We start from the raw sequence: 26,370 nt of genomic DNA, 5'->3' as shown, positions 1-26,370 counted from the left end.
TCAATTGTTCTAACTTCTAATAATATTCTGAAGATTGATATCTAACGAACAGAAAATTCAGCCCACCACATTTAATACCGAACAAATGAGAAATGCAGTTTTAAGCAATAAGCCAAAATATTGGGGGAGCCGCCTAAAACCCTTCCTCTGAAAAAAATAAAAATAAAAATATTTCAGCTTTGAATACCCCGCAAATACAAGTGTTTAATCGCTCAAGTCCCTTTAAAAATACTAGTTTTAATTTTATTGATATCGTCCCAAGACACTAAGTCCTGTTCTTTTTTTTTACTCCGGCATTTGTTCGAGTCCGAGTGCTCGAGAGCTCGGAGTTTGTGTTGTTTCGAGGTGGATCGGAGACTCGAAGCCTCACTTCGCTGCACTCGAAAAAGCCCAACGAAACCTTCTCTCGGTCTACCCCTGTCCACAGCGAAATGGAGAATATACATGCTGGGCCAAAGCCCAATAGGCATGGACAGTGCGCATCAATTTTTAAAAAATGGGCTGAGCCCATTCTCCCTAACAGCAGCTATGGGATCACAGTGGCCCAAAACGGGCAGGCCCATCTGATATTATTTGGCCCCTCTTATTTTATTTTTGTGCTTTTAATTTGTATGATGCAACTAATTAACCCTTTTACTTTGTTTGTTAACTTAGATGAAACTTAATGAAGTGATAGGTTTAGTTTTAGCGCAATGGGTAGTTGACTTAAGGGAAAACTAATAATTAATTTCATAAGATTCATTTTTTCTTATTTTTATGTTAGAATTAGTTATAATAGCTACAATATTTATTTTATTAGCCTCACTAATAAAAGAGAAAGAAATCACTTCCTTTTGAATCCTATTTATAATAGGCTTAGAGTTTTTCTACATTGCTATCTGAATCCTATTTATAATAACATAATGTATCTTCATATAACATAATGTATCCAAGGCTCGAATTTGCTAAATCCTTTCTTAAAGAGCCATCACTTTTACGCAAATTATCATAATTTTTACAAACCTCATTCTAAATAGCATTTTTCATTTAAAGCTTTAATAATATTTATAAGTATTATTTTAAATGGCATAATCACACTTTCTTTTAAAACCTTAGCAACATTTACAAGCTATTTTCTTAAAATTTAAATGCTATGTTTGTGTCTTTATCCTTAATTAATTAACCTAAGTTTGGCCAGTAAACCGTAGTTAACGGATTCTAATGGATGCCTAACCCTTTCCCTTTAGGATAATTAGAACCCTTACCTAGAATTAAAATTTAAGCAGACCATTAACAGGTTTAGTTAGCTTTACCTTAGTTAATGAAATAGGTGTCCTAATTCACCATTAAATTAATTAGGTGGCGACTCCTTAAAACCAAACAAAATAGGAATCTCCAATATGTTGTACCTAATTTAGCAAGTTAAAATGGGGTATAACATATATTCCCTATTACCGATTGTTTTCATTTCATCTATTTCCTTTTGTATTATATTAGACATCTTGGTTTAATAATGAATTCAGATGCTATTATTCTTTTATATGAGAAGGAGAAATACATGCAAATAACATGCATGTAGAGTTAATTGGTACGTTAATACATATATTTGGCCATTTGGGTTATTTAAAACATAGATTTTTATATAAAACATAATTAATTATAAAGGTATTTGAACATAGTATACCTTGTCATACATAACCAATAAATTCATGTCATTACATTGGATGAACACATAATTGAAGGCCACGAAAAATATGGAAATCTAATACGTGAATAAGCATAGGTTTTTCTACGAACATTACTTTTTCCCCTTCACTCTTTTCGGAAAATACAATCTCTCAAATTTGTCCGCAAAAGATTTCAAAGAGAAAAGGCAAAAAAGAGAGCAGAAACATGGAAATCTAATACGTGAATAAGCATAGGTTCTTCTACGAACAGTACTTTTTCACCTGCACCCTCTTCGGAAAATACTATCTTTCAAATTTGCCCAAAAAAGATTTCAAAGGGAAAAGGAAAAAGAAGAAAATATAAGCTCGGATGTTAGCGCAAATAAAATAAGATATATGTACTTAAATATTGATGATGAGCTCTTGGGCAATTCACATGTAGTGGGCTTCTATTTGTACTTGAGATTGTGGTGAAGGTTTTCCTTGGCAAGCAAATATCTCTTAGACAAAGGAAGTAAGGAACAGAGACGACATGAATCGTATAAGCCTATGAGGGAAAATGAATCATCATATATCCAATTATTATGGGGAAACCACAACTGTTTGACTGATCAAACTGCTGTAGTTAAAATATTGTAACCTACGTACAATGAATATTGTCATTAAGTTGATTTCTGATAATGAGAAAGAAGAGGTAAAGTATCGTGGGTGACTTTTGGATTTAAGAGGTGTAATTAATAGAATTAAGAGAGTGAATTTTTGGCTTTTTAATATATAACATATTAATTTTAAAATGAGGAAAAAATCAAAAAAAAGGAGAAAAAAAATAGATGGCATTTTAGGCAGAATGCGTCCACATTACTTTATCATCTTTCAAACTTTATTATAGATATATAGATATATAGACTTGTTCTGCCATATTAATTCAATGTGCTTAAGTTACTATATTAATAATTAATTGTTGTATACTAATGGAGCATTAAAAGCGCACTATCAGCTTTCAAGTTTGTCCACCACCGTTTCTTCTCGCCATTACCATATTTGAAGATATTTATTTCATTATCTATTGTTTGGACTCCTAGCTATAGATTCTTTATATTCTCAAAAGAATTTTTATACACCTTCTAAAATGCCATCAGAAAACCTCTTCAGATCTGGACTTTGGTGATGAAATCTTTGGTTTATCTCTTCTTGTGATGACGAATTCTTCATTTCTTAATTTGTTTTTGTCTTCTTTTATAACATGTGAGAGCACTTCTTGTAGTGATGTTTTGGCTCTATACTATTTTTCATTAAAATCAACAAATTGTTTTGTCATTCCAAAAAAGGGCAACCTGGTGCACAAAACATTTCGCGTTAGCAAAGTTCGAAAAGGGGCCACACCCTAAAGGTTTTGTTAATTATTTTTACATTGTATATGGGTTGTAAACATATAGTTTTCTTAAAATTTTGTAGTTGTGCACCCTGATGTGTTCATGAAATATAGGACAGATCAAATGATGCAGATAGATATATAAAGAGATAAAAAAGGCATACCAGTTACCCCTGTGTTAGAGCCTTAGAGGCGTTGGATGAAGCTATCAGGATAATGAAACTTTAAACGTCAAGTTGAGAAGAAACGGAAGAACAAGCTCAAGATTGAGGTGAATCATAGTGTTAAACTGATGAGAGAATTATCTAATATTGATAGTTATTCTTAAAGTTTATTGCAATCAAATCGAAATTTATGACAGTTTGTTGTAGATAGATGAATAAGCTATTATTTTTCCGTGTTTAATTTTTTTTTTTTTTTTTTTTTTTTTTTGTCTTTCACATAAATTTCAACCTTATTCCTCTATCTAAACCCCATGAATGTGCATGTGCGACGCAAAAGATATTCTGAAATTTTTAAATCTATTTTTGGTTTCTCAAAGTGTCCTCAATCTCTAAAAGTTGTGTTTTATATATCATTTTAATATCTATGTTTTATTGATACTAGAAATATTTCGTGACTTTTATTTTAGGCTTTTTGTTGTTATAGTGTTGTATCTTTTTATTTTTATTAAGAATTTTGGTGATATTTTTTATTTATTTTGACTTTTAGTTTAGTTTTTGAAATATACATAAGAGTTGAGTTTATAACTTATTTGTTTATTTATCTTATGAAAATTAATAATACTTTAGATTTCACAAAACATATTAAGTGATTATTTTTAATATTCGGGTATTAGAAAGTTTAATAAGGTTTAGTTTTTTTTTTAATTAAAATTTTAAAATACTTTAGATTTAACAAAAGTATTTTGCGATTACTTTTAATATTTGGGTATTAAAAATAAATAAATCAAAAAATTTAACAAGATCTTATATGACTGCGCGAAGCGCGGATAATTTCATGTAGTACTATCGACCAAATACCCATATGGGATTATTTTTTCACATCTAATTACTACTATTTACTCATATGTGCATACTTAATCATCCACAAGAGTTCCTGCAAATGATTGTTAACAAATGAACTGTGCTATTGTTTCTTTCTGACTATAAAATTGTCATATATCTTGTTTAAATTAACATTTACATGAGACGATTCATACAATTCAATATAACTTAAAACATGCAAAAAAAATTTAAAAAAAATGAAGTTTTAATCTCAATATCACGCATTAAACTAAAGTTCAGAAATACCAGGAAGAATGATTTTAAGTTTTCATTATGGAACTTAAAAAGAACATATACTGAATTATGGTACTTGTATTACTTTTTTCTTTTATTCTGTTTGCAGTTATTATTCTTAACGGTTCCCTATAATAGGCCTCCTCGTGGCCTACTTCGTGATAAGGCCCTGGTCCAAAACGTTTGCTCACATCATTTTTTTGCGCGGATTGTCCTTCTTTTGGGGTGGTGTTTAAATTTTGTCCCTCAAATTGGTGGTCTATAAATTTTTTTCCTTCACTTGAAAAGGTGGCCGAAGGCTAGTAGTTAGTCTCGTTTTTTTGTCGCACTAGTAGGCGTAGTTTTGCTCTACTTTTTATTGCCCTTTGTTTCTGCTTTTTATGTGTTGGGTCTGTCTCTCTCATCTTTGTTTTATCATGACTTCTTTCTTGTTATTTCTCATTTCGCATAGCTTTGATTTGCTTGTCGGTATCGACTTTTTTCCCCTTATTTTCTTGTTTTCTTTTGAGCCGAGGGTCTTTCGGAAACAGCCTCCCTACCTTCCAAGGTGGGGGTAAGGTCTGCGTACATTTAACCCTCCCCAGACCCCACACTGTGGGATTCAACTGGTATGTTGTTGTTGTTGTTGTTGTTGAAAAGGTGGCCGAAAATACTGAGGTTCTAGGTTCGAACCCTCGCTCAGGCATAAAAATAAAAATAATTTCGCAAGGCAAGGCTTTGAAAAAAGTCTGCCTTATGCCTCTGCCTTATGTGGCATAAGTTGCCTTAAGGCATAACTAAAAGTTTGCCTTCGAAGGAAACCTATCTTTGGATCCGGCATAACTTTACTTATGCCTTAAGACAACTTATATTGTCTCCGGCAGAGGTTACCTTAAGGCATAGCTAAGCCTTAAGGCATAAAAAAGTCACTTATAAATTGCCTTAAGAGCGTAAAATTTATCTTGGAGCAAGGCATAACTTTAGTTATGCCTTAAGGCGCTTATCTTAGGATCCGACATACCATTCCCCAAGCCTTGTCGTGCGAAATTATTTTTTATTTTTGTGCCGGAGCCGGGGTTCGAACCTAGAATCTCAGAATTTCTACACGAAGGGCAAAAATTAAAGACCACCCCGAATGAGGGCATTCCTGCGAATTGCCTGCTCGCATTCATAGCATTTTTTTGCGCGGATTGCCCATCTTTTGGGGTGGTCTTTAATTTTTGTCCCTGAGTGTGTGTCTTTAATTTTTGCCCTTTGCCTATCTGCGAGGTTACGGGTTCGAACCCGGCTCGATAAACAAAAAAAAAGGAATTTCACAATGCAGAATTTTGCCTTCAAGGCAGAGTTTCGAAGGCAAAATTTAAGGCATAACTGTATAACTATTGTGTACCTATGTTGGTTCGTATAACTATATAATTGAGGGCTTTGTTAAGTTCTTTGTTCAAGTATAGTGTAAAGATCCCAAAATTAAATGTTCCCATGTTGGCTCGTATGCACATTAGTATAACATAGCCTAACTACCTTCTAGATCAAGATAGTTATCTTGATACGAGAGGACTACTATGGGATTATGACAGATTATTGCAACCTAACTCTTATACTAATGGGGCAGAGTTTGCATGCCTGATGGGGCAAAGTTTCCTGCAAACTATGCCTTATTAGGTAGAGTTTGCTAAGGCATAGTTTGCGCAACTCTACTGCTTATGCATAATTTGCGGAGTAAACTCCCCCATCGGACCTTGCCTACAAACTATGCATGATGGGGCAGAGTTTGTAGGCAACATCTTTCTAGCGATTTTCTTTTTAAATTTTTGCCTAAGCAGGGGTTCAAACTCGGAATCCTGAGGTTTTAGGCAAAGGGCAAAAGTTAAATACTTTCATTTTGATGGGCAAAAATTAAAGACCACCCCAACTTGCTTGTCCAACTCATAACCAGTAGAGTGGCCCAAAATTGAATTTACACAAATAGGCGCTAAAAGTATTTATACATCCCGTTGTATGCAACATAAGTACCCGTTGTATGCAACATAAGTATATACTTCATATATAATAAGTATATAAAAATTATTATATGATCTACATACAATTTATCCACTGATTATATGCATATTTTAAAGGTTAAATTTTGTAAAAAATAATTTTTTAGAGTTATTTTTGTACGTAATGCACTTTCAGTTTTTGGGTAGTGTAAAAATCCAAAAATTAATGGGAGCGAAGTCTCATGTGTGGTGACTCAAACAAGGTACAAAATATATTTTTTGTGATGCCACGTGTACACTCTACCTATGGAATCTCCAAGAACAAGATTATATTATCTTTATTCTGTGTATGTTAGCCTGAATTTAATATAATTGGAGATATATGATCAATGAGTTTTTGACTGTATAAATCAATCAATCCACTTTGCTAGTTGCTGAATGATTTGGTTGATATTTGGGGGAAAAATTAAAGCCGAGGTTGAGAAAAATATTTACAAATAATTCATACATTTTGTTTCGAATTTTACAACACGGCCATACATACAAGTCTTGGCAAGAACGAAAAGAGTCATGTTAAAAACCAAACCTATCTAATGTGCATGAGGCAACACAACTAAGCCTTAATTCAATTTACTTGTTAATAACTTAATATCACTTATACATCTCATTCGCTTCCATTGCATTTCGTGCATAATTAGGTACACTTTACTACTATACATAAGAGAGGATCTCAAGTTTTGTAGTCCTCACATAAATTTTTTTGTCTTTATTTGCCCCTAATATAAGCTTTAATTACTTGGCAAATCCTCACACATTTTTGTAAATTTAAAGAATTTTAAAGACTTTTATCAATGTCACTAAAAGTGATGATGTTATGTTAAAGGTTGTGGCCCCCACGAAACACACTCATGCATATTGAGTATTTTATGTGGAAATATTACTATATTAAATTTACTTTTAAATTATATTTTTCCTTAAGAATTTATTATACATATCTAATAATTTATTATGTCACTTAAATTCTACCATAAAACAGGCTTAATTATTGAGTTAAAATATTATTCTTATAATATTTTTTATTATTTATTGATATTTTTTACCGTTTATCATTCACTATTTTAAATTTTATTCATCAGATTAAACATTTTTTTTATTTCTCTTGTAATTTCGTGTCGTACATGCTGACAAGTATAAGTAATTAACAAAGATTTTACTTAAGGTAGGACTAAGTTTTAAATTAAGAAAATAAACACAAATAACTTATATCATTACTGAATACTTTAAAAAGTATAAAAACTGTAAATTATAGTCCCTCCGTCTCAATCGAAAATGTTTCAAATTATGGTAATTAACTAATCAAATTTTACGTGCACATACTTTCAACAATAAATTTATCTAATAAATTACTATATTAAAAGAGGAACTGTAAATATTGTTTTTATATATATTCTGAAAATGTTTGAAAAAAACTTTAGTTAATTGTAAAAAGTATATATTCTACTTTTTAAATATTAAAATATTCTACGAAATGTCACATATTAATATTTTATGTAATTTTGGACAAAGTTAAGTTCGACATGAAAAAGTTATTACAATGTAGATTTCATAAAATGGTTCATTAAATTAAGAAAATGAAAAAGAAAGCTTAAAATAAGAACAATTTAATTTCATTGACTTTTCAGTAAAAAAAATTGTGTGGTTTTATTTGAAAGAACGTCTACAAAAGTATCTTATAATTATACGAAGACTTTTAATTATTTATATTTATTTATAAGTTAACTTTATTGATTTCATCATATAATAATATTTTTAAAAGTATCAAACTGATGTTACAAAAACAGAGAAGCAAGAGCAGATTTTTTTTTTTTAAAATTTACAAATTTAATTTTTAACGTCTGTTTGGGCCCGAGCTTAGCACGGGTCAAATGAAACTAGTTAATTTTAGAAACTACTTATGTGACTTTTCTGAGGCAATTGTTCTTTCATATATATAGATATATTTTATCATTTTTGTTACTATTTTCACTATTCAAATAAAATCGCGCATTCGAGGTGTTATATAAGAGCTTTATGTAGGACATGATTAATCATTTGAAATGACTCTCTTACTTTATCTTTTTTGTGCTTTACTTATAATTTTTGTCAAATACAAATATATTTAATTGTATCTAATTTATGCGGCCGCATACATCTTAATATTTGTATTTCTACAACATTAATATTAATATTTAGAATAAAGGATAACTAACGATTAAGGGAAGAATTATTTAATTTTCCAAAAATAGTAAAAGCGTCCTATAACATACCATGCATTATGGGAACCATTTCAGTCCCCTGTTTCCAATTCATATCCAACCATGGCTGCTCTAATTTTATAATTAAAAGAAATTCATATGCAGCCAATCAAGGATAGAAAGAAAATCCCCACTAATACTTCTAATTAAAATTTAGTTCATCAGAATACCAATTTATTAATCTCTTTCCAATCCCATAAGTTACCGAACTAAACAAACACGTGATTCCGTCCCGTGTAAAAGAATTCGAAACCAAAAAAAAAAAAAATGGTAAAGGTGCAAATATATCCTGCTGTTACAAAATGGTACAAATATATCGTTTTTGTTGAGGGAATTTTTTTTAAAAAATGTCATGTGACTTTAAAAAAAAGTCTATCTACTTTTTTTTAATAGACAATGGCATAACTAACATTACTACGCTTTAAAATAATATATCGTTTTTATAACTATATATATATTGAGGAATTTTTTTTAAAAAATGTCGTCAATATAATGTGTCACACTTCATGACTTTAAATCAGAAAAAGTCGGATGATTATTAATATGACTTTTTTTTAATAGACATATTTTTTTAAGGGGGAAATATTTGCACCTTTGTATTCATTAATTTTTTTCGTTGTATTTTGTTGTAATTTCTTGTGTAAAAAAATTTTTTGGTGTAATGTTGTAAAAATATATATCGAAAAAATAAATTTGTGTAAATTGGTGTATATGGAGTTTTTAGTATTCATGAAAAAGTTCGAAGGGAAACAAGAGAGGTGACGTGTCCTTATTCTGTTTACCATTATCCCAAAGATTGTCAATAAAAAAAAAAAAAAAAAAAAACAAGGAAAAAAAGCAAGAGAGGTTTTAACATTTCTCTAACAAACTCACATTTATCCAAAAAAAGAAAAAGAAGAAATAGAATGGTGGGACCCAGTTTCTTTGAAATCTCGTCACTTTATTATCCAAACAACACGACAACATCAACCTCTTCCACAAAGTACATAAAGTGATGATCATCTTCAATTCAATCATTATTTTCTCCAAAGATTAAGGTTGTTCTTCAATGGTGGAAATAGGGAAGAGAGTGTTGGATACAGGGTGGTTAGCTGCTCGATCCACTGAAGTTGCAGTGAATGGAGTAGAGTTGACTACAACTCAACCTCCTACTCAACCTAACTCTCCTTGGATGGAAGCTCTTGTTCCTGGAACGTAATCATTCCTTTGTTCTCCTTTTTTATTTACACAATTGCCTTTCTTTTTTTGAAGTTTTAGTCAATGAGTGGAATGTAGTGAATGTGGTGATGTTAGATTTTGAAATGGGAAAGCTTGAATTCATGGGGAAGGTGTTAAAAAATGTTTCTTTTTGGGAATTCCTCCATATTGATACTTGTAGCTGTAAGCAAGAGGGAGTTTGGTAGTGAGAAGTTTAATTATGGAGTGTACAACAAGCTGGGAGAATATTTTAAATTGTAATTATCATCATGATGATAACTGGTGTTGTTTTGTTATCTTATTTTGATGATAATTGTTAGGATGAGTTTTATGGTTTTGAAAAATTGATTTGATTATTTCACTCTAGTCTGCCTTTATAGTTTATAAAAGATAAAATCTTTTGTAATGAAATGACTTGATTCTTGCTTGGTCACTAACGAGTCCTGGTATTCACTACTAAAAAAGAATTTTGGAATTGTAGTTTAAACTTCATAACCCCATCTTGTAGCTCGCATTGGGGGATTTGAAGTGATGAAAGATGGATACTTGAAAGAGATGAGATTATATCATTTTCTTAAATGGCTTGATATGAAGTTTAAAATTCAAGCATTGTGTACATGGTGTTTTCTATTGTTGTATTTTCACTTTGTAACTCATTGATCCAACAACAACAAAAAGAAAGCATCACTTTGTTATTCAACTTGCAGTGTTTTGGGAACTCTGGTAAAGAACAAGCTTGTACCTGATCCTTTCTATGGGCTTGAAAATGAAACAATTATTGACATTGCTGATTCAGGGAGGGAACACTACACTTTCTGGTTTTTCACCACCTTTGAATGTAAGCTGGTATGTATACAAAGTATCTAATCTGTTTCATTTGTATTCAGTACCTCAGTTTCTCTGAAAGGTTTATGCTTCTTATAATGTTCTCCATGTTGAATAGCTCGAGCATATTTATTTAGTCTACTGAGTGAATGTTACAATCTCTTACTTCATTCCCTCTGTGGTTTTGCAACTATTCCCTGTGTTTGTTGCTCCAGATAAGTGATTGATTAACTTTGTTTCAGTCAAATAATCAACACGTGGATCTTAATTTTCGGGCTATTAACTATTCTGCTGAAGTCTATTTGAATGGGCACAAGGAGGTGCTTCCAAAGGGAATGTTTAGGAGGCATTCTATTGATATCACTGACATTCTGCATCCGGATGGTCAGAATCTGCTGGCTGTGCTTGTTTACCCTCCTGATCATCCAGGGCGTATTCCTCCAGAGGGTGGTCAAGGTGGTGATCACGAGGTATTCTTCAAATTAAACTTATCATTTTGGAAGTTTTTATTATTGTCTTCTGGAGGCATATTATGATTATTCTATCAAAGGAGACATCAGTACAATCATACAAAAAATATGTGCTTGATGTCATTTTCTGGTGTTTGGTTAGGAAAAAATTTTCCACCAAAAGGGAAAAATGACTTCCCTCACTAATGGGTGGATGTCATTTTCTTAGAACTGTCTTAACTTTTACCTTCATATTACTTGCTCCAACTTACACTTGGACATTATGATTAACTTTTAGTACTTCAAATTTATAATAAAGCACTCCCTGATTTAATAATATTATTTTTTTAATTTTTTATATATGTTGTTTTCAGAAAATAGTTTTCACCCACCAGCCAAGATCATAACATCTCCCTAGATTACATATTGGTCAAGATGATTGGTGTTTGGTGGTCTATCTCTTAGCAGGAACTCTAAACAGTAGTATTGAAGTGCAAAATCCCAACCTTGTAGGTTAACCTCCCAGACTCGGCAATACTAGTTAACTGGGAAAAGCTGTAGAAACTTACAGAAAACAAAAGAACTAATGATCCAAATGATGTTTCCCAGTACTATTTTCAATGTACAACCTAGATGATCTAATCGTTTGAGTAGGATAGTCTTGTGTTGCTATGATGAATGTGTTTCTCAAAATTGTATAATGTCCATTTACAAGGCCTAAAACCTTTTCCCTTTTTTCTTTCTTATTCAAAGTTTAAGCTTAAGTTATATATTGAGTAAAATTAACTGCAAACTTGTAAAGTATCCCAACTTTCCACATGTGTCAGATAACCTTTTCTGGGGATGTGGTAATTTCTAAGTCAATGCGATGGACTGAGTTCAGATGCGGCGCTGTGAAACTGATTTTTTGCTTTGATTAACTTGAATTAGTTTGAAATTAGCATCACAAGCAAGTTTATCCGGGTGGTATATTCAAGTTTTGGATTAGTCCCTTTTCACTTTCTGTAATTTGGGAGAAAGAACTATAAAGTTCGTAGAATTATTCTAGAGTTAAATTGTATTCCCAACTTTATGTTAATCTGTTGGCAATTTTGGTTGTGTTTCTTCAATAGTTGTTTTTTTTTACAGTAAACTCGTTCTAACAAGAAAGTGTTCCTGTCCGTTCATTGTCTCATTTGCAAAAGATCAGTAGTGCAAATATATGCTTCTCTATGATGTGTGGCACAGACCCTAATTTTCTCTTCTCCGTGTCTTAGATTGGGAAAGATGTTGCTGCACAATATGTCGAAGGTTGGGATTGGATTATTCCAATAAGGTGACGACATATTTACTGTTTCTCTGCTAGTTTTTGCATCGATATCTTGAATGTAACACTTCTCTTTTGATATTTATAATTCCCATGTGAAAATATATAAAACTGTCTCCTTGATAAAAAAAAATAAACATAAAACTGTCTCACTTGGCGAAAACATTGTGTTTATGAGATTCTAGCCTGCATAAAAACATATATAACCTCAACTCCGGATATGTGAGCTTCAAATATAGCTTGTCCCGAGCTCAGAAAAAGGTGAAGGGATGCGGTAGGTTGAGGTCTGCATCCTTGAAGTGGACTTGAAGCGAATGCATATAAAATTTATTGAGGCGCAGTTGATTGATTGATATTATATATGCATGTGTGTGTGTATATATAATCTTCCCTTTTTTATACCAGCATTATAAGAAAGTAGAGAAACCTATACAAGACGTTAGATATATAATGTCATCGATTTAGAAGTTTATGGCTTGTATATTTAATTGTGCTGTAAACTTGATGTATATCAACAGTGGTGGAACTAGGATTTTTACTAAGGGGTGTCAAAATATAAAAAAGTAAATATGCGGCAAAATTAAGAGGGATCAACACATGGTATATATACATAAAAAAGTTTTTTTTTACGTATTTACACAGTGTAATTTTTCGGCGAAGGGGTGTCAACCAACACCCCATGGATGCATGTGGCTCCGCCACTATATATCAATTATGCCTGCTGGATAATCTCAATCATAAGAAAAGCCAAATCTTTGTATTGAGCTCAGATTCAAGTAAACCTGGGGATTTCCCTTCTCTCTTTTGGAAGAGTAAAGAAATTAAGAAACCGATTAAATAGTGCACAATTTCACTTTTTTGTCATTCTAAAATTTATGGCTGTAGGTATAGGGGTGATGGGCTCTTTATCTGGCAACGTTCAAATGAAAGTCTCATATAAATAACTTGCATATAAGTCGTAGTCTCCGGGCCCTGCCAAAAAATAACGTTTTGTTAACCTCCAAAGAAGTTAAGGAGGAGAAATTTTGTTCTAAATAGTAAGCAATAAGTTTGTCATATAAATTTATTTCAGTCAACATCAAGTCCGCAACTCATATTTTAATATTTTAAATGGTCATAAAAGACTGTTACTTGGAAAGTGCAAATATATTGTTCCTCCCATTTTATTGAATTCGTTTGAATAAATTCACAACACCGTATGGCCAAGTGCACTTTTTCTAAAACAAAATATAAAACTGATTGTCTCGCCTTAAATGTTAATGTTGTGTGATATTCACATTATTACAGGGATAGGAACACTGGCATCTGGGATGAGGTATCCATTACTGTTACAGGGGTAAGATTTCAATCATAATCTAGTTCTGGCTCATGAACGTTTAGTCTGTTTCTTTGAACAATCCATGGAAATTCTTGTAGTTTCTGTTGTGAACTTCATTTTCTAGACCTGTGTATTTTTAACCTGAAAACTGTTGGCAACTATCTGTTTGACATTAGTGGTCAACTTTTCCTTTCCTTTATATTTTATGTACTTTTTTTATTTTGCTGTGTGATGTTATGGTGCTGCTTTCACAATTCATCAACAAAAGCCATCAAGTCCTTAGCCCAGAGATTTTATGTGCTGAGTTTTTTCTGTTGTGGTTAATATATAATTTCTGATTCAGATTAAATACCAATTCTGGTGCAGCCAGTGAAAATAGTAGATCCCCACTTGGCCTCGACGTTTTTTGACGGCTACAAAAGGGTGTATTTGCATTCTACAGTAGAGTTGGTCAACAAAAGTGCCTGGGTAGCTGAATGTTTGCTGAACATCCAAGCGTCAACTGAACTTGAAGACAACACTTTCTTAATTGAGCATCTTGAGACACAGCATGTGTCTATTTCTCCGGGTGCAAGCATTCATTATACATTTCCTCAGGTTAGTTTCTTCTTTCTCTCTTTTGTTTTGTTACTTCTTTTTTCCTTTGATACTAATAGGAATATTGATATATGTATTTCTTCTTCATTTTCATAAAATTAGTCTAAAATACTTGTGGAGATCTAAATTCTAATGCCACATATGTGGCTTCCGTACAGGCCTAAGAAACATCCTGTAGTATCTCAAGCTTGTATACAAAGTCAATGGCCCAATTGTGTCTATGGTTGAGAAAACCATGAGTAGGGCATGGTCACTGCACTCCTTAGTTGGGGTCTTAGAGTAAAAGAATGCAACGTACCTGTTTATGTTGGCATATTTGTAAAAATTCCAAGTGAAGGTTGCACGTCCTCTGGATTTAAGCCACGGAGGTTTGCCTTGGTGATTTGAATAATAACCCAAGTGGGAGTGGTTGTGAAGGTTTCTTTTGCTGAGTTTCGGTGTTAACTCCTATAATTCTGCCATTTGAATAAAGCAGAGAGCTATACAATACTGAGAGAGTTTGCTTGAGTGCTTGAGGTGGTAATCCGAGAACTTGTTTCGTTTTATCGTAGTTTACCAATTACATTGTCTAATGTTCGATGAGGACATCGGTCTGACCGGGGATTGTCCAACTTTGCAATTTTTTCTCACGTTGCTGTTCTGAGAACGTTGTCTTTTTATTCCCTCTTTCAAGTTGGTGAACAATGGTGTAATCAAATAGGACGATAAAGTGCCTGATGAAAAATAAATGATATAAATCCTGTTAGAATGTTTGATCCAGTTCATGTGGTGAATTAGCACATGCTCTAAATCGAGTACTCCACTATATATGAAGTCCCTTATTTTTTGTTATTGGTTTTTGGATGTTTCTGTTTTCTGGGTGTGTCTGTTCTGTCTCTGTTATTGAACTTTTGTAAAGTCTGTCAAGTCTTGGCTTTCTCTGTTGTACTGCTCGGCAATTATGTCAGCTTGATTGTGTTTAAAAGAGAAGAAAATGAAAAGCTTATAGTCTAAGTGGGTTAAATCTTTCCATTGCAGCTTTATTTCTACAAACCCGATTTATGGTGGCCTAATGGCATGGGAAAGCAACATCTGTACAATGTTGAGATAACTGTTGATGTTGAAGGTTATGGAGAGTCGGATTCATGGAGTCACCATTTTGGCTTTCGCAAAATAGAGAGTCATATAGATAGTGCTACAGGCGGAAGGTAAACTGTAACTTTGTAATCTCCTCTCCTTTTATCTTCTCCAGAGCAACAGTAGATTGTCTTGTTAGTTAGTGTAATGGTGTAAATTTTGGCTTTGTTTTCTTAGCAGGTTGTTTAAGGTAAATGGACAGCCAATATTCATTCGCGGGGGTAATTGGATCCTATCAGACGGATTATTGCGGCTTTCAAAGGAAAGATACAAGACAGATATCAGATTCCATGCTGATATGAACTTCAATATGATGCGTTGTTGGGGTGGGGGACTGGCTGAGAGACCTGAGTTTTATCATTATTGTGACTTGTATGGTTTACTGGTGAGAACAATCACTTTTTACCCCGCTCTCTCTGTGTTTGTGGTTCTGGCTATGTTATTTAGAGAAGCTACATATTTAGTTGGACTCTTTAGAGCAGAAGCATTCATTGGTCTTCATGTAGAGAGCATATATACAATTTGGTTTCCGCAGAATCTTGAGCTGATCATTTGCTTTTAATATAGCAAGTTGCTACTTTTATTCAGTGTGTGGAATTCCTTGCAAGAGTCCACGGATAGATACACAAAATTGGCATTTGCTTCAAATACCTATTAAACGTTACAAGTATAGTTACTTGGAGATGAAGTGCATTTATAAAGTAGCCCCTTATAGAATAGGAACAGAAGAGGATGATAATGTGAATATCTCATTATTTTGCAGGTTTGGCAAGAGTTCTGGATTACTGGAGACTGTGATGGACGAGGTGAACCTGTGTCAAACCCAGATGGCCCACTTGACCATGATCTTTTTTTGCTATGTGCAAGGGATACTGTTAAACTTTTGAGGAACCATCCTAGTCTTGCCTTGTGGGTTGGGGGAAATGAACAAGTTCCACCACCTGACATCAACGATGCTTTGAAGAAGGATCTACAGCTCCATCCATATTATATGAACTCAAAAAATGGTGGCACCTCAGCAATTACTCCCATGATGAAGGACCCAAGTCAATATCTAGATGGTACTAGAGTTTACATTCAAGGGTCAATGTGGGATGGGTTCGCAGATGGGAAAGGGGACTTCACCGATGGTCCTTACGAAATTCAGAACCCTGAGGACTTTTTCAAGCCTGACTACTACAAGTATGGCTTTAATCCAGAGGTCGGTAATGTGGGGATGCCAGTTGCAGCTACTATTAGAGCAACTATGCCTCCAGAAGGGTGGCAGATTCCTTTGTTCAAAAAATTATCCAATGGCTATATCAAAGAAGTCCCCAATCCCATATGGAATTACCATAAATACATTCCATATTCCAAACCAGGAAAGGTTCATGACCAGATATTATTATATGGGACGCCAAAAGATCTGGATGATTTTTGTCTGAAGGTGAGTGAAATTTTTCATTGATGTGGAAACTCATTTTCATTGATTCTGCATTTGACTTATACTGTAGTTAAATCATATCAGGCACAGCTTGTTAACTATGTTCAGTACAGAGCTCTTTTAGAAGGCTACACTTCCCATATGTGGAGCAAACATACAGGTCTTTTGATATGGAAAACTCAAAACCCCTGGACTGGTCTAAGAGGCCAGTTTTATGATCATCTCCACGACCAAACAGCAGGATTCTATGGCTGCCGCTCTGCGGCAGAACCAATTCATGTTCAGCTTAATCTGGCAACATATTCTATAGAGGTAATCGTTTGTCTAGTACTGTTAGAGGATAAATCTGATACTTTGGTTAAATAATAGTAAGTGGATGTACATGAACTTTAATGAGAAATATTGGAGGCTAAAATTCAGAACCTGAACTATGTGGTATTGATCAGACTCTTTTTTTTTTGGGAACTTTTTCCTTTTCAGATGGGGAAATAAATTTAATAGTTATTATTTCCTCCGTGTCCACTCTCTATTAACATAGGCTTAAATGTGCAACTTTTGCACCAAAAAAATGGATAATGCAGGAACTAGCATGAGATCTGGAGGAATTTTACTGTTTTCATGATTATTTTACTGTCTACAGGTCGTGAACACTACGTCGGAAGAACTTTCTAACGTTACTATAGAAGCCTCAGTCTGGGATTTGGAAGGCGAATGTCCATACTACAAAAAGTCTGAAAAGCTTACTGTGCCACCCAAGAAAACTATATCTACGTTTGGGATGGAGTATCCAAAGTCGAAGAATCCAAAGCCAGTTTACTTTCTTCTTCTCAAACTATATGATGCATCCGATAATCGCATATACTCTAGGAACTTTTACTGGTTGCACTTAAACGGTGGTGATTACAAGCTTTTGGAACCATTCAGGGAGAGAAGACCTCCCCTCAAGATAACTTCGCTAACCTTTATAAAAGGGTCGACCTATGAAATGCGCATGCATATCCAGAACACATCAAAGAAGCCAGATTCTAATGCTGCACTTTATGGAAATAACTTCATCAGAAGAAACGGCAGCTGGGATGAATCGGATTCATCAGAATCTTTTAGCCTTTTGGATGGGGTGAAACATGAAATCAGTTTGTACGAGAAGATTAGGAGGAACTTTTCACGGGAGCACAACAAGGCGAAGGTTTCTGAAGTTAATGGAACGGGAAAAGGAGTTGCCTTCTTTCTTCATTTCTCTGTTCATGCTTCAAAGACTGAGCAAAAGAAAGGCGAAGACACACGTATCCTTCCTGTTCATTACTCTGACAACTATTTCTCACTGGTACCAGGTGAGGTTATGACAGTAACAATTTCCTTCGAAGTACCTCCTGGTGTCACTCCTCGGGTTACACTGCATGGCTGGAACCACCATGATGGGCATACCATTCTTTAAGCCAATTATCTCCTGATGTACAATAGTAGTACATGTCATCGTAAGTACTGGATATCAAAATGTTGTCACTCTTTTGGTGCTTCGTGCTGAAGTTTACCCTTTAACACTGTAAAACAGTTGATTCCGAGGGCACGAATCTGGAAATAAGAGCTCTCATGCTTGTCGAAAACAGTCCAGCTGTATAGCATAGGGTGACATTCATGTCATTTTAATCAATAAAATCGCTGTAATTTCCATTTAATGCTATGTGCCTGACCTTTCCTTCCCGTGGAACTGCATTCTAAATTTTTTGATTTGGTTTGGATGCGATATTATTGGATTCTATCTAATTGAGCAGATGCATTCATTCAACAGAGGTAAATGTATAAAACTACGGAGCAATAGTTTTTGATCCATTTTTACAAGTATATTTGTATACCATTAGATATACCCCTCGTTAAAAAAGTGATGTATATATACCCCTGCCATTACAAAATGGTGCAAATATTACCTTTTTGTTGACAGAATTTTTTGTAAAAATCATTTAGCTTATTTTTTAATTAAAAAAAATATCACGTGGCTTTAAAAAAAAAAAGTCTACCCATTTTTTTGAGTACACATATTTTTCTAAAGTCACATGGTAGTTTTATTTTCCTGGTGGGTTGGGTATGTTACGTTTAAAAAAAATGGGTAGAATTATTTTTTTAAAGCCACAGGGATATTTTTTTAAACGAACTAGACCCCACACACAAGTAAAAAAAATTACCATGTGGATTTAGAAAAATATGCCTACTAAAAAAAATGGATAGACTTTTTTTTTAAAGCCACGTGGAATTTTAGCTAAATGATTTTTTTTTTTTTTAAATCCTTCAGCGAAAAGGGTGTATTTGCACCATTTGTGTAATGTCAGGGGTATATTTGCACCATTTTATAACGGTAAGGGTATATATACACCACTTTTTAAACGAAGAGTATCTGCTCTAAATTGCAAAATTGAAGGGTATATATTTGCACCTTTTCCCTTTATTAATTACCATTATCATTATACAATAGCAACGGGCAAATAGCGGTTTTAGTCCCTGTGTTATAGGTTTATTCCAGCTTTGGTCTTTGTGTAATTAGACTAAGCATAATTAACTTTCAATTAATACAAACGTGTGATTTTGATCCTTAACTAACAGAAGTTAAAAACTTAGCAGAATCATTAATTAAAAGAAACTAAGAAAAGAAAAAACAAAAAGAAAAATGAAGAGTGGAGCTACGAGTACCATATACAGTAGAAAAATTCTCCAATTTTCATGCTTTGAATTACGATTTAGAAATATGGGACTGTATTGGGTGGATTCACCTTTTTTCTTATCAATTTCATTTAGATTTGATCGTTTTTCAAGTTAAAAATTCGATTTTTTTCCTCACATGGAGTTAGACTTTATCCTTGTATTCATCTTAGCTTCAAGATCTAATTTTTTTTCTTTGGGTGTGCTTGGTGTGCCCTCGAAATTGGTTTGTTGGTGAATTCATTTTCTATTTTAGTGTTAGATTTTTGTTAATGAATATTTTATTCAGTTTGAAAGAAAAAAAGGGTATTAATTTTTTATTTATTTATTTTTAATTAATGATTCACTCCATAAGTTTTTAACTTAGTTAGTTTAAAAAATCAAGATCAAAATCATCTGTTACTAGTTATTTCTTTGATCAGTTTTGTATTAATTAAGGTTAATTATCAGTTAGGTGACTCACTTTCTGATACCCAAGCACAGAGAGAGCAAAACTGGAATAAACTTTTTTTTTCAGAAAGCAACCGGACGTTGTTTCTGATGGCATGCTCATCATTGATTTCATAGGTATAATGTATAGAAAACTTCATTTTCTTTTTGTGTTTCTAGTATATGTTGGGATCTTTTCTGCTGTGTTTATAAGGTGGGAATGTTAGGTCGGGCTTTTAAATATCAGAGTGTCTGATTGTTTCTATGCATGCTTCTTTGCTTTTTCACACCACTGGAATCAGGTCTTCCTCTCTTAAATCCGCACAAAGATCAAAATGCAAATTTTAGACATGGTGCAAATTTTGCAGTTGCAGGGGCTACTGCTTTATCAACTGAAATCTTGGTAGAGAAGAAGATTTTTAGGTCAATGGCCAATAGTTCATTGAATGTGCAACTTGATTGGATGTCTTCCCATTTTGAAACCACCTGCTCCCTTGGTAAGTATTACTTAACTAATTTGCTAATACCTCATTTAAGGTCATGGTGTGGTTTAGTCTCTTCTTAATAAACTAATTAACAACGAGTTGAATTTGATATATTCTCGTTGTTGCTAGATTGCCCAGCAAAATTGAAGAAGACACTTTTCCTAGTTGGAGAAATTGAACTCAATTATGGCTTATCGCAAGTTAAAACCATGGAAGAATTGCGAATAATGGTGCCAGAAGTTGTTCACACCATTATTCAGGGCGTTAATCTGAGTTTACATTTCTTTCTTCATTACTTTTCTTTTGTTGATTTTTTTTTTTTTTTTAATTTCTAATGATCCATTTACCTTATTCAGAGAGTCATTGGTTTTGGGGCAACTCGAATTGTGGTTCCGGGCAATTTTCCATTTGGTTGTGGGCCAAGTTTACCGACGCAATTCATGAAAGACGACTCAGCTGCCTACGATGAGTATCTTTGCTCGAAAGATTTAAATAATTTGGCGATTTTCTACAACGATCATTTGCAACAAGCCATTGATGAGCTGAAGAAAGATTATCCAAACATTACACTCATTTATGGTGATTACTACAATGCCTATCTGTGGCTTCTACAATATGCCGCGAGTCTTGGTAAGTGCTAAAATGTCATAAATTTCCTACTTATAATCATAAGTTCTTTTTCCTATTTTTTCTTGTCCAGTAAAGTTTCCAATGATTGTTTCTTGTCCAGTATTGTAAATTAACAATTCCCAATGATTTTAATATATGCATTTACAAACTTTTCTTAATTGAAATACATTGCAGGATTGGACAAAAACACTGTACAGAAAGCATGTTGTGGAATAGGATGAGACTATAATTATGACAAAAGTAAAAACTGTGGTGATCCAGGAGTCCCAGTGTGTGTTGACCCTAGTGCTCACATCAGTTGGGATGGAATTCATTTGACACAATTAGCATACAGTTGGTTAGCAAGATGGCTAATTGATGACATGTTACCCCAGTTGAACTGCCATGTTTAAGTTCAAAATCTTAATTTCTTGCCAAAGTGAAAATAATAAATTTTTCAGTAATATATATGGATCCAGACAGTGACCCAGACCCTCTTGGATTTAGTGAAAAGTTTTTTCAACCCCAAAGTATATTCCATTTATGCCGAGCTACCCATGCAAGTTAAAGGACTTATGCTATAGATAGATGAAGCCTACCAGCTATAAGATTCTCCAATAGAAGAATGAAGGATTTCACTTTTGATCCTCCATGAAATGTACACACACAGTCCAACTTTTTGTACAAATAAATGCAACATTAAGCATTGTATAGCTACGTATAGCTGTATATCCTCTCCTCAAACGCATTTACCTCTCAAATTTGTACAAGATAGTTGCACGGATGTTTTCAGCAGTGTAATGTGGTTGGCCAAATAAAAATCATTCAATGAAACTTCGGTAATTTTTTAAACATGGTCAACTAAAACTGAAAATAAAAAAGAATTGAGTATTGGTTCAAGAAAAACAGACAACGGTGGAACAATAAAAGAGTTGCTCACCTAAACAAGAATTTATCAATATGTACACCTCACTCAACATAACATAAATATAATGTACTAGCTGCCATCATAATTCTTGAGACAATTCTTTACTCTTTTGAGCTATGGCATTGACCATCAGAGTGCTTGATCTCTTACAAGTTCTTACCATCGTCAGTTTCTTGGTTCTTTTGAAGAGTGATGCTCAGCTAATGCTTGAAGTTCCTCCATTGATGAAATGCAAATTTGGAAAAATATATCAGTTGGGTGACTCACTTTCTGATACTGGCAACTTCATCAGAGAGAGCTTCCTTGGAGCTTTTTCTCCATTTGCAAAACTTCCTTATGGTCAAAACTTTTTCCAGAGTAAATCGACTGGACGTTGTTCTGATGGTTTGCTCATGAACGATTTCATAGGTACACAATTTCAATGCTCTCTAGGATTTTCCAATTTTTTCTTGAACGTTTTACTGTCGATGATAAACCTTTGAATTTGGGGTTCATGACTTCACTGAGTGTCAGCTAGTCAACGTTACAGTTTTATCAGTAAAGTCACAAAACCATGTTTTGTATCATTAAAGTCATCGAACTTTACCCGTAATTGTATCACTAAAGTGCCCACTTTTTAATGGATACTTTATGCTGTGCTATTATATACAGCACAGGGATGTGGTCTTCCTCTGCTAAATCCCTACAAGGATCAAAATGCAAATTTTACACATGGAGCAAATTTTGCAGTAGCAGGAGCTACTGCTTTACCAACTGAAATCATGGTAGAGAAGAAGATTAATTCTAATTCACTGATCACCAATAGTTCATTAAGTGTGCAACTCGATTGGATGTTTTCTCATCTCAAATCCGCATGCTCTAGTACTGGTAATTATATTTAAAAGGAATTATAATTGATATTACAATCTAATGCTTCTGTTTTCCTTCTACTTATTTATTTTCCTTGTTTTTTGCTATATTGCTCAGAAGACCTAAAAAGGGCACTTTTCATGGTTGGAGAAATAGGAGGAAATGAATTTAATTATGGTTTATTGCAGGGTAAACCAATAGAAGAGTTGAGAGCTATGGTCCCTGAAGTTGTTCTGATCATTATCAATGCTGTTAAAGTATGTTTTTTTCTCTCATTTTCTCTGTTTTTAATAAGTGAAACTTGCTAAAGATGTTTACATTAACAAACAGCAAAATTTACGTGTACTGATTAATATGTGCATTAAATCAATAAATTTTTTGATATGATAATTTAACATACATTTTAGCACATAACAATAGTTAATCAATATGTATATTTCTCATCTCAATTTGTGACCAATGCTCCTTCTTTTCGTTTAAGATTATTTTGCTAATCAATTCATTATTTCTTTCAGACGGTCATTGATTTTGGAGCTGTCCGAATTGTTATTCCAGGAAATTTCCCAATTGGATGTATACCAAATTTGTCAACAACGTTTTTTACTACTAATTCAACTGCCTACAATGAGTACCATTACTTGAAAGATTTAAATAACTTAGCAATCTTCTACAATGATCATTTGCAAAAAGCCATTCAAGAGCTGGAGAAGGACTATCCAAAAATTATACTCATTTATGGTGACTATTATAATGCCTATCAATGGCTTCTGCAAAATGCCACAAGTCTTGGTAAGTAGTGCTCAAAATATAATCTTTTTCTATTTTTACACTTTTATGCATAATTTTTCTTCGTTTAACAAAAAATTGTCTACGTTAAATTCTTAATTTTGATATCATGATTCTCTCCCCACCACTTTGCTTCCCAAGCACCCCTCTTGAAGTGATCAATTTGTGCTCTCTAAGAATAAAAATTCGTAACATACAATAATTTTTGACAAATGTAGTATATATAATTTTCGACGATGGGAGTTTAATTATACTCTCTTCAATACAAGTAACTTAAAGCACATGCAATGACCCTTTTCTTGATTGAAATGTGCAGGGTTTGATAATAGTTCCCTGCATAAAGCTTGTTGTGGAATAGGAGGAGATTATAATTATCCAAAAATTATCACTCACTTTGGAAAATAGTTATTATAATGCCTATCAATGGCTTTGCAAAATTGCCTTTTGGTTATCTATAGTGTCAATTATACCCTTATGTCTATTTTACACGTGGCATTATGCAGCCCTTCAAAAATTATTTTCCCCTCAAATTTTTTACCACTAAATAACCCAACTTGATCTGAATTTTTTTTTCCAGCCAAGGGGTAATGGGTTGGGTTCGTATCGCTTGGTGGGAAAAAAAATTCGGGTGGGGTTGGGTTATTTTAGTGGGTAAAAAATTATTCGAGCGGAATATAATTTTGAAGGGTTAGGATGATGTGGCGGTTTCTTAGACATAAGGGTATAATTAAAGCATATAAGATAACAATAATTGATAATTGCAGGGTTTGATAATAGTTCGAAGGGTATGAATAAAGCTATTTTCCAAAGTTGGGGGTAATTTGGCCTTTTTCCGATTATAATTATGACAAAAGTAGAATCTGTGAAACTCCAGGAGTGACAATACGTGGTAACCCTGGTACATACATAAGTTGGGATGGAATTCATTTGACACAAGCAGCATAAAAATGGTTGACAAAATGGCCTAGCTTGAAGTAATTAGATTTGGGTCATAACCCGGATCCATATAAATATAAATAATAAATAATTTTTTTTTTATATTTAATCATATATATATATATATATATATATATATAATACTTAAAAAGGGAAGCCCCTTAGTTGAAAGTTGGATTATCATTTTACCCCTTACTTAAACACTATTTCTATAATATTTTTGTACCAAAAAATAAATTTACCTTCCAAAAGATAATTATGTATCACTTACTGCGACGTGCATACCATCTTAATTTTTCCATTCAATGTTTATTCCTTTTAGCTTCCTACAATTATTACAGATCCATTCATTTCAACCTTTTCGTTTTCTTTCTTTCACTTATAAAAACAGAAAATGAACTCAATTATGTAGAATGTAGATAATGTTCTTTATATGTAGAATGTAGATAATATTCTTTATATTTGGCATACTTGCTATCTACAACACACACAATCAATTTATAAGTTTCACATCAGGTAAAGCTTTTTCTTTTTTCTGTTACTTTTGTTGAGTTTCCTCAAAATTTATAGTTGTTCCTCTTCTATGTATACTTTCATAATTATTATCATGAAACTGGATTTGGTTATACAAATTTTATTTATGATGTAGTCCTTATTGATTTTCAGTAGGAAATAGTGCTACCTTTGTTATATCTATTTTGTCGCAGCCAAAAAAGTTTAATTTCAATATTAGGCTAATTACCAAGCCCATTGTGGATGTCACTTCTTTACTTCCTCTTCTGTTTAGTTTTAGTAGTAGTAATTAGTTATTTAGTTATCCAAAATTTCACAATATAAATATCATGTGATGTGATCACGTTCTGAGTGTTCCCTCTTATTTCTCCCCTATTACTAGCGTTTTCTTTGTTGCTCTGTTATCAATTGCAATTTTGATCAATGGTGTATTCTTATCATGTTTAAGCTGGTATTTTCTGAAGTTGAATGTAGAATTTTATGAAATTAAAATTCAGCCCTCTAACAAAGTCAACTAACAAATGATCTTAAAATATGAACGTTAAATCTAACATTTATGAATTTTAGCTTCTTTTGCAATTTACCCGATCTCTTTCTTTTATAGTAAACCCACCAACATAAAAACAACCGAAAATTCTATTGCTATTGAGAAATAGAAATCTTTGCTTAGAAATGTATTAAATAATCATGGGAGGATGAAAATAGTGCCCCCATCTTTCACTTAAATTGTTTGATAAGTTAATTGAAGTTTTATTTTTATTTATCTCAGCTTCAATGATATATAAGTATAGAAGAATATTAAGACATGTAGAAGAAGATAACAAAACGTCTTACTTATCAAAATTTGTTTCGTAAAAGGGGAAAAAACTAAGTACCTAAAGGGACATCCAAGAATTACATCATAGAATTAGATCTATATATCATGAAATATACGTGCAACGCACGTGTTCAAAAACTAGTTTATATTAAAAGGATGAAAAGACACAACTGTTAGAACTCCTCCTAAACAGGTGTCTTGTGTGTGTTAAATAGGAGAGCAACTCCTGCGTATTGTTTATTCTAAAAACACAGACAAAAACTTCTCCTTCTTCCTTCTCTAATTCTGCAAAGTTCACTTGAAGATTCTATTGGAGATTCTTCCCCGAAGCAAACGAACTTAAATGGCTAAGGTACGCGATATGTAGTTTGTGGCTATTTCGGTGTAGTTCGTGTTTCATAAACATGTAATTGCACTATTTGACTAGTGAAATAGATTCAATGATCCTGCAAACTGTGTGTTTGACTTAATTCTTCATTGGTATCAGAGCCTGCATTGTTTGTTTTTCCTGGTCTATTTTTTTCTGGAAAAAAAAAGTTACTGCCG

At 33.2% G+C, this 26,370-nt stretch overlaps 2 protein-coding genes and 1 pseudogene across 3 annotated transcripts; all 3 read left to right on the top strand.

Annotated features, from left to right (window-relative positions):
• Positions 1 to 9,481: 9,481 nt before the first annotated feature.
• On the top strand, positions 9,482 to 18,457 carry LOC132064238 (mannosylglycoprotein endo-beta-mannosidase). 2 transcript variants are annotated; one of them, XM_059457150.1, is made up of 11 exons: positions 9,482 to 9,744; positions 10,455 to 10,593; positions 10,815 to 11,042; positions 12,278 to 12,336; positions 13,615 to 13,663; positions 14,012 to 14,242; positions 15,260 to 15,429; positions 15,536 to 15,743; positions 16,122 to 16,784; positions 16,866 to 17,093; positions 17,422 to 18,457. In XM_059457150.1, the coding sequence occupies exons 1-11, from the start codon at positions 9,599 to 9,601 to the stop codon at positions 18,214 to 18,216; spliced, it is 2,916 nt and encodes a 971-aa protein (XP_059313133.1). In that variant the 5' UTR covers positions 9,482 to 9,598; the 3' UTR covers positions 18,217 to 18,457. The 2 variants fall into 2 exon arrangements, with proteins under 2 accessions (XP_059313133.1, XP_059313134.1); XM_059457151.1 differs by having other exon boundaries at positions 9,485 to 9,744; positions 15,539 to 15,743.
• Positions 18,458 to 20,169: 1,712 nt separating this feature from the next.
• On the top strand, positions 20,170 to 21,621 carry LOC132062105 (GDSL esterase/lipase At5g03980-like; annotated as a pseudogene).
• Positions 21,622 to 22,039: 418 nt separating this feature from the next.
• LOC132062689 (acetylajmalan esterase-like) lies at positions 22,040 to 24,503 on the top strand. The gene is made up of 6 exons (XM_059455219.1): positions 22,040 to 22,331; positions 22,575 to 22,784; positions 22,890 to 23,029; positions 23,288 to 23,561; positions 23,875 to 23,920; positions 24,389 to 24,503. Exons 1-6 carry the CDS (start codon positions 22,040 to 22,042, stop codon positions 24,501 to 24,503), a joined length of 1,077 nt encoding a protein of 358 aa, XP_059311202.1.
• The last annotated feature ends 1,867 nt before the right edge of the window (positions 24,504 to 26,370 follow it).

This window comes from Lycium ferocissimum, chromosome 7 (genome assembly GCF_029784015.1).
Source record: "Lycium ferocissimum isolate CSIRO_LF1 chromosome 7, AGI_CSIRO_Lferr_CH_V1, whole genome shotgun sequence".
Taxonomy (NCBI): domain Eukaryota; kingdom Viridiplantae; phylum Streptophyta; class Magnoliopsida; order Solanales; family Solanaceae; genus Lycium; species Lycium ferocissimum.
Note: the sequence above shows the minus strand (reverse complement) of the source record. Positions and strands in the feature narration are given on the sequence as shown.

Excerpts from the sequence above, each read along its gene's own strand:
- LOC132064238 (XM_059457150.1), top strand. The coding sequence starts at position 9,599 with ATGGTGGAAATAGGGAAGAGAGTGTTGGATACAGGGTGGTTAGCTGCT. Across the intron at positions 12,337-13,614 it reads GATTGGATTATTCCAATAAG|GGATAGGAACACTGGCATCT; the intron begins GTGACGACATAT and ends ACATTATTACAG. Across the intron at positions 13,664-14,011 it reads TATCCATTACTGTTACAGGG|CCAGTGAAAATAGTAGATCC; the intron begins GTAAGATTTCAA and ends ATTCTGGTGCAG.
- LOC132062689 (XM_059455219.1), top strand. The coding sequence starts at position 22,040 with ATGGCATTGACCATCAGAGTGCTTGATCTCTTACAAGTTCTTACCATC. Across the intron at positions 23,030-23,287 it reads TCATTATCAATGCTGTTAAA|ACGGTCATTGATTTTGGAGC; the intron begins GTATGTTTTTTT and ends TATTTCTTTCAG. Across the intron at positions 23,921-24,388 it reads GCTTGTTGTGGAATAGGAGG|TTCCGATTATAATTATGACA; the intron begins AGATTATAATTA and ends AATTTGGCCTTT.